Here is a 7,189-nt window from a genome sequence, read left to right as displayed (position 1 = left end):
CTTGACAGCGTGTTGGACGAACCCGGTGGACGATAATGGTGGCGGTGGTGGCCGTTTTGTTGTGCGACTTTCGTGCAGTTCGCTGGGGATGCCGCCACCCGGTTGCTACACCATCCGTTCGTTCTTCTGCTAGTTTCGCCACCCTGTCCTATTCTGCTGCTGCTTCTGCTGCTGCCGTATCCTACTCTCGCTGTGTTCGAGATGAGTTGTTATTTTTCGTGCGCTTTGCCCTTCTTTTTTACCCGCTCCTTATTTACTCATTTGGTGGGTTGCTCATCTCGTTCTCGCTGTTCTCTACCCCTTTTCAGCACGGTGCACAGGCTTGGTATTCTAGTTGATTTCGTGTATACACCGCTTGATTGCTCCGTTCTAGGATTCCTCTTCTGCCCAGTAGTGGCTCTCGTTCGCACGTACGCGCCCGATGTCGTTACTCCTTTTCGCACGCTTTCTGCTGATGCCTCCGATACTCGTGGCGGCGTCGTTCCCTTTAAGCCAAACACACACGCACGTACACGCCTAGAACCGATCCGCGCTCAATTTGCTGGTTCGCTTTGATTCTTTTTCCGTCTTCTGCTCCTCATGAATGCGCGCACAATCCCGCCGTCTTCAATCGGCGCTCGTTGTTGCTTTCGACCACACGTTTGCGCGCTCTTTCTAGCTTTTCGCTTCTCTTCCCTTTCCTCACAAACACACACACGCACACACCTCACCCAGAAGCACTATTGCTGACAGCCGAAGGAAGAGCGATTCCCTGCCGAGAAAAGGGACCGACAAACGAGGGGGAAATGACACGGACGGGACGGACGGGCTGGGTGTGCGTGTGTGTTCGTGCGCCAGCGCGCGCAATTTCGTTGGGCAGGAAGCGCTCGCGTACACACACTCGCGTACGAATGGGAATATATTTTCTGGATTCACACCACACTACCGAATATGTTTGCCTGCAAATAATGCTGCTTCAGCTAAAGACGTTGCGCGCCTGAAACGACGGCAAAACCTAAGCAAGCGCGCGAATTCACAAAACACACCAACAGGCGCCTTCTCACTCACGCTAGTGGCGCCAACGGCACAACCACTTCGCTCTGACACTTTGCTTGAAAAATGCTCTTTTGCACTGACGAACACGCGCGTTCTCTTTCTCTTTCACTCACACTAACGCACCGTACGCCTTGCTGTACACGTTTTTTCACTCTCCCACTCTCCCTCTCACTCCCGCTCGTTGCTTCGGGGCCACGTACAGAACGTACGCTGTGCTGCTTTCACACTGCAGGCCCTCTCACTCACACTCGCGCACTCCCGGGCCGACGGCAGCGACGGACGGCGACGTCGGGCGCGTTTGCCAGCAGCGAAACGGTGCGATGACAGAAGGGGCACGCGGCGACGAAACAGGGAAGGCGAGAGGGCGACCCGGACGACGACGACGGCGACGGGGCGTGTGCGTGTGTGTGCGAAGAAAACTCCCCGTGCCAAGGGAGTGAAAAAACACGCGAAAATTTCTGCTTCCAAGGTCCGCCAGGCGGTCCAACGGGACGTAAAACACGACCCGCAACGTGCTAGTTCATGCTGACCGTGTCACGATACACGCACCACTGTCACAATCGGAGAAAAACGCATTTGCAACCGTACCACGTAATTTACCACGATACCACCAATTTTACAGAAAGCCACATAATGGCGGCTCAAAATGGCGGCTCAAACACAGTCAGACAGGGCAAGATGCGAAGAATCGGATCCAGTCGTAAACGCGCACCACGGGCTTGTTCGAATTCGAACCAATGACGTTCGGATGTCGAAGGGTTTTCTGGGATTTTTGATGTTCGGAATTTTGTTTGAAAAAATTAAACCATTCTCAAAATTTTAAATGTTGTGCATCTTTGTGATCATCGATTAAAAAATACATTCAGAGTATGAACTACGCTTACGTGACTGGAACCATAATGCTATTCTTTGTCCCACCGTTTATTACAATTCTGAGGAGGAGTTATGGGAAATTTACAGACTCCTAGAATTGGAATGCGCCCTTTTCGTTTGGAATAATTACAGATATATTCATATTACCACACTTCGGCAAGGGTTCATAAAGTAATTGCAATTAGGGTTCATAAGGTAATTGCAATAATTAGTTAGGTGTTTATTTATCACCTGCTGAAAACTGAACCAATTGCCCTATTTCCCAGAATTAAAAACCCTTTTCTAAGCCCCGAGACCACCACTGCCGAACATTTGACAAAGCTAGGTTCAGTTTCCGACAGCTTTTGTCGACAAAATGAAGCTGCCTGTACATGAAGAACTTTTCCCTTAATTTTAATACCAACCCACCTTCCTTTTAAACCCAGCCAAAGATCACTCACATAACTGCTTTTCCTCCAATCACTAAAGCAATAGAATAGAACCCAACATAAAAATATTTATTTCTACCGAAAGGGAAACGTCAAATGTTTCCGTGTGCGCATACCTTTATCCGCGTTCGAACGATACAAAAGGCTTCTCGGCGCTTTCTTCTTTCCTCACTTGTCATGGTTGCTGCGGTCGAACGGAGAAGGATTTTCGCGCTGTTGTGGGAGTACAAATAACATCCGGTGTTGGGGAGGTTTACTACAAAAAAAAACCATAAACGTGCGTGCCTGTTCCGTTCATTGTTTGCGTGATTTTCGTTGCGTTTTCTGTGGTGCCCGTGCAAATACGCATTTCTGCTCAGCTCCACGAATCCCACCGAACCCCCCAATGATTGCAGACCACACAACAATTACAACAGTTTTTTTCTTCTCGCGTGTATGCTCCTCAGGTGGTGCACTGTATTAAGCAGCAAACAAAAGTCTTCGACCGCGCCGAAGACTACTGGAGTGGGAGAGCTGCAGCGTCCGTGAAATTCCTCGTGACGCATAGCAACACACACATAACGAGTAATATCTACGCAACCCCACAACGCAAAGCGCAAGCATGAAAATCTGGACATCCGAGCACGTCTTTAAGTAAGTAATTGCGGACTGCTAGGTGCATGGGTTCGGTTGCTATGCCAAATCGTTTCACCGTAGCAAGCTCAGAAGCAGATGGATGTTATGTAAAAGTGCTGTACGCCACTTGTGGAAACCCTTCTTTGACAGTGTGTGCGTCTGGAATGTTCGGTGTGGGGAACGATTTCTTAACATGGAATTGTCTCCAATGCACAGCACGGTTCAGTGGAATTATGTTGGTTTAGTGAAAATGATACCCGTACGCACGGGCTGAGTGTTCGCACAAAATACCATCGCAATATAATTGGACCTTGTTACGAAATTGAGCAATCAGGGGTGTGCGAGTGTGTGCGTGTTGGTTAACCGTTTCGACAGCATGTGTGTTTGGCGAGAAACGTCAAACGGGGGCTCTATGGATGGAACAGCTGTCTATTGTGCAGCGTGTGTTGGTGGGGGTAGTTTTGTTGTTACAGTAAAATTAGTGAGCTTGAATTACTTTCCTAAAACTACTGCTCTTTACTGCACTTGCTGGCAAGTGCAAATAAATGCTCTAAATGGCTGCAAAACCGCACGCAGCAGAGGACGCGTTAAGGAAGTGGTCATAACCTCGGCGAGGGGTTCGTCGATCTGCAGTTCCGCTTGGCATTCGTCCAATTGCGATAACCTTCACTTTCTCCACCGCTCAAGGTGGACCACTTGCATGTGTGTACTAACTGGCAGGGGAACCGTGGAATTACATGAACGTGCATCTGTGGCCTGGTTTTGATTTACCGTTCGCCTAAGCAAAGAAAATTGAATATTTGATTAAAATAGTCCCTCTGTGTTTCTTTAATTACAGCCATCCGTGGGAGACCGTAGCACAGGCCGCCTGGCGCAAATACCCCAACCCCATCAACACAGCCGTCATCGGCACCGATGTGGTGGAACGAAGGGTCGTCGAAGGTGTCCTGCACACGCACCGATTGGTCAGCTCCAAATGGTATTTCCCACAGTGGGCACAGAAGGTACAGATTGTGACGCTTCCAGGTTTTTCCTCTACTTGATGTTACGATTTATTAATTTCATATATACCGCCATACCATTGCTTACTAGATTTATTTTTGTCAACAAGCAGAATTGTGAGTTCCTGGATATGAGATGTGAGGAACGAACATATGAATTTATACTTCTTTATTGGCACTACAACCTCAAGAAATCTAGACCTGCCATTTCAGGCTTTCTTTGACTTTCATTACCCGCAGCTGTATAGTTAGTCCAGTTACACCATTCATAACTTCTTATATTCCTTGTACGAATCTACTATCAACGCTAAATTCGCATTGGCATTCGCTCTAGATCCACCTGTATACAGAAAAGACCACACGAAACGCTGACGATAAAAATACGCGCTAATCTGTATCCCTGCACACGACGACAGGCAGCTGACGACCCTTGTTTCTACTGGTGTGTTAGTACCGGATAGCGTTTTGCGAAGCTGAAACGGAATGCGACTCTAAATTTACGGCAGCGGCACTATCGTCACGAGCACGCGTCATCGTTTCACATGCTGCGATGCCTTTTTTGCGCCTTTCGCTACAGAGCATTGCACTCACATTGTCACAGTGTAGCGAGCGCGCGCGCGCGTGTACTTGAAGCATTAGCGCACGAGGAATGGTTTTGGCGTTTATTTAATTTGCCTACTTTGATACCGTCGAACAATGTGGGCAATGCTGATCCGTGTCCATCTCACGCTTGTTACGATTTTTTTTCTCTTTGTTTCATGTTGGATATGGTGAAAGTATCTTAACAACGTTCTTGATCGTGCATCGACTACTTGGATGCCGCATATCAGATGCACGTGACCGTTGCATGATCGATTGGTGGTGAGAACGCGATCAAACAATGCTTGTTCTCAGTTCACAGCATGATTAGTGAGATGAATATATTTGACATTAAATGGTATGATGAGAGGATTTTTTAAATTAAAAACATTGAATCATTCTATTTCACAAAGTGCAAAGTACAGTCCCAAAAACCGGCTGCGTGATAAGATAATCATGTTATCTGGAACACGTTACTGCAATTCATTATCACCTGGGTGATGTTTGCGTCCTCCCGGTAACAGAACACACCGTCAGTAAGGATTGCGAATTTCTGCATACCCAAGTAGGTGTTATCTGTCAAACGATTATCACCTGCCAATACGCGTGACCGCAACACAGTGTGTGTGTGTGTGTGTGTGTGTGTGGTAGTCCACGAGGAGCTGATAAGATAACGCATGGAGCAGACGCACGACCTTTGATTGCGTTGTGAGTCGGAGTTGTGGGCCGTATTAAACGTACGTCAGTTGAAGTCCCCTAAGGAGGGAGTCAAAGGCTTTAAGAGGCGTTAGTCAGGTTTATGCCCTCTTTTGCGCGCTCTACCTGACATCCGGTGCTGTCTTATCATGGTCTAGCACATTCTCGATTTTTTGTAACAAATGGTGTCAGCTAACGTAACGGCAGGTGCATTATTAATCCAACATTTGAAATCATCCCTCGTGGGAAATTAGCACAACGCTCATATGTTGTATTTCCCATTTGAATAACACCACGACCTTAGATCCTTTTTTATCAAGGATTTAATTTATTGAGTCTCTTTTTTTACGAAACTAGTACCCCAGTACACATGTTCACTTGCAGAAAAAGTGTTGATTTATGAAAATTTATCCATGGTATGCTTTACGGTATGATTAATGAATTTGTAAATAGCTAATACAATGTTCCATCTCATGATTGATGTGTAATTTTCTAAGGCAGTAACATTAACTTTTGCAATTTTGTTTTAACTTTCAGCTCATTGGTTCACCGAACGTTTGTTACGCGAGCGAAAAGTCGACCGTTGATCCGAAGGAACGGTTGATGACGCTGAAAACGATCAACCTCACCTTTGGCAGCTTCCTTTCAGTGTACGAAACGCTCAGCTACGTTCCACACCCGACCGATCCGTCGAAAACGCTGCTAAAACAGGAAGCCACGGTACAGGTCGAGGGCGTCCCATTGAACCGGTACATGGAGGATGTGCTGACGAAAAACATTAGCACCAATGCGGGCAAGGGTCGCCAGGGACTGGAATGGGTGATAGGAAAGCTGAATGCTGAGGTAATGTAGTAGAATCCGTATGTTCTTAACAGCAGGGTCGCTAATGGAAATCATTTTATTGCTTGCAGATGAAAGAACTGGCCAACAGTGCGGCAAACAGTACGAACGAAATTCTAACACAGACCAAAAAATCGCTGGACGACATCACGGACCAGGCCCGGAAGAGCATGGACGAACTGAGTGCCACCGCTCAAAAGATACACATATAGTAACAAACGCTGCAAGGCGGCGGCCGCTGCAACATCCATGGCCAGTAGTGGCGATCCGGGTGGGAGTGAACCTCCTGGAAGGGTGGGCATTGGGACGGTGCCGGCGGATGGCGCCGGTAAGGTTGATACAGGCGCATCGATCCATCCAGGATCGTCATCGTCACTTCCGACGAAATCATCGCTGTTTGGGCGCCAACAGCAAGAAACCAGAAACAGTTCCTTCACCGTTCCTGCTGCAGCGGCCACCACCAACACGGCTGCTGCTAAAAGTAGTAATCAAAACATCAGCAACAACACCAATCACAACACAAACCGGGCCACTCCGGGGTCTATGACGAAAGAGACACCAAACCATCGCGTCATTCCGCCTGGCGGAAGAGAAAAGACATTCGGTTCGGGTCGTTCCGGAGAAGCAGTTCAATCGTCGCCGCCACCGGGCGATGGTTCGGGAGATGGAAGAACGTCAGCAACAGGTCCGCCACCTGCGTCCAGTGCCTCGACCAAAGAGCAGCCACAATCTTGGCCATCTTCATCGATGTTTGGGGACGGCAGTTGATTGTGGTATTATGGTGATTCTGACGGAGGCTGACATTTGAACCGTAGCTTTCAGTTGGTTTTTCGTTTTCGCTCCCGCGCCCGGAACGTTTTGTTCCATTTAGCCAATTCCCTTTTTGCAGGCATTTGTGTGCTAGCATACTCCATGATAGATTCCATTGCTTCGTTTCCTATCCATGTCTCTCTCTCTCTCTCTTTCTTTTACTTTCCCAACCCCATTGTATGTCTGTCACGCTCGTCAGCGTTTCGTTCCCTGCTTGTGTTCCTCCTTCCCATTCAGTATGCCATTTGTTTGTATTAGTAATTTATACGCAAATACTGGTGATAAAATAGTGTAACGGTACGAAAAGAGCAC

General features: G+C 47.7%; 2 protein-coding genes across 2 annotated transcripts; both read left to right on the top strand.

The window, feature by feature from the left end:
- Nucleotides 1-2,937: 2,937 nt before the first annotated feature.
- Nucleotides 2,938-6,333, top strand: LOC128716016 (protein slowmo). The gene is made up of 4 exons (XM_053810940.1): nt 2,938-2,969; nt 3,790-3,955; nt 5,765-6,078; nt 6,159-6,333. Exons 1-4 carry the CDS (start codon nt 2,938-2,940, stop codon nt 6,277-6,279), a joined length of 633 nt encoding a protein of 210 aa, XP_053666915.1. The 3' UTR covers nt 6,280-6,333.
- Nucleotides 6,317-6,835, top strand: LOC128712316 (uncharacterized). Its single transcript, XM_053807212.1, has one exon. The coding sequence runs from the start codon at nt 6,317-6,319 to the stop codon at nt 6,833-6,835; it is 519 nt and encodes a 172-aa protein (XP_053663187.1).
- The last annotated feature ends 354 nt before the right edge of the window (nt 6,836-7,189 follow it).

Source organism: Anopheles marshallii, chromosome 3, assembly GCF_943734725.1.
Source record: "Anopheles marshallii chromosome 3, idAnoMarsDA_429_01, whole genome shotgun sequence".
Taxonomy (NCBI): domain Eukaryota; kingdom Metazoa; phylum Arthropoda; class Insecta; order Diptera; family Culicidae; genus Anopheles; species Anopheles marshallii.
This window is presented reverse-complemented; position numbering and strand designations above follow the sequence as displayed.

Excerpts from the sequence above, each read along its gene's own strand:
- LOC128712316 (XM_053807212.1), top strand. The coding sequence starts at position 6,317 with ATGGCCAGTAGTGGCGATCCGGGTGGGAGTGAACCTCCTGGAAGGGTG.
- LOC128716016 (XM_053810940.1), top strand. The coding sequence starts at position 2,938 with ATGAAAATCTGGACATCCGAGCACGTCTTTAA. Across the intron at positions 2,970-3,789 it reads ACATCCGAGCACGTCTTTAA|CCATCCGTGGGAGACCGTAG; the intron begins GTAAGTAATTGC and ends CTTTAATTACAG. Across the intron at positions 3,956-5,764 it reads TCCCACAGTGGGCACAGAAG|CTCATTGGTTCACCGAACGT; the intron begins GTACAGATTGTG and ends TTTAACTTTCAG.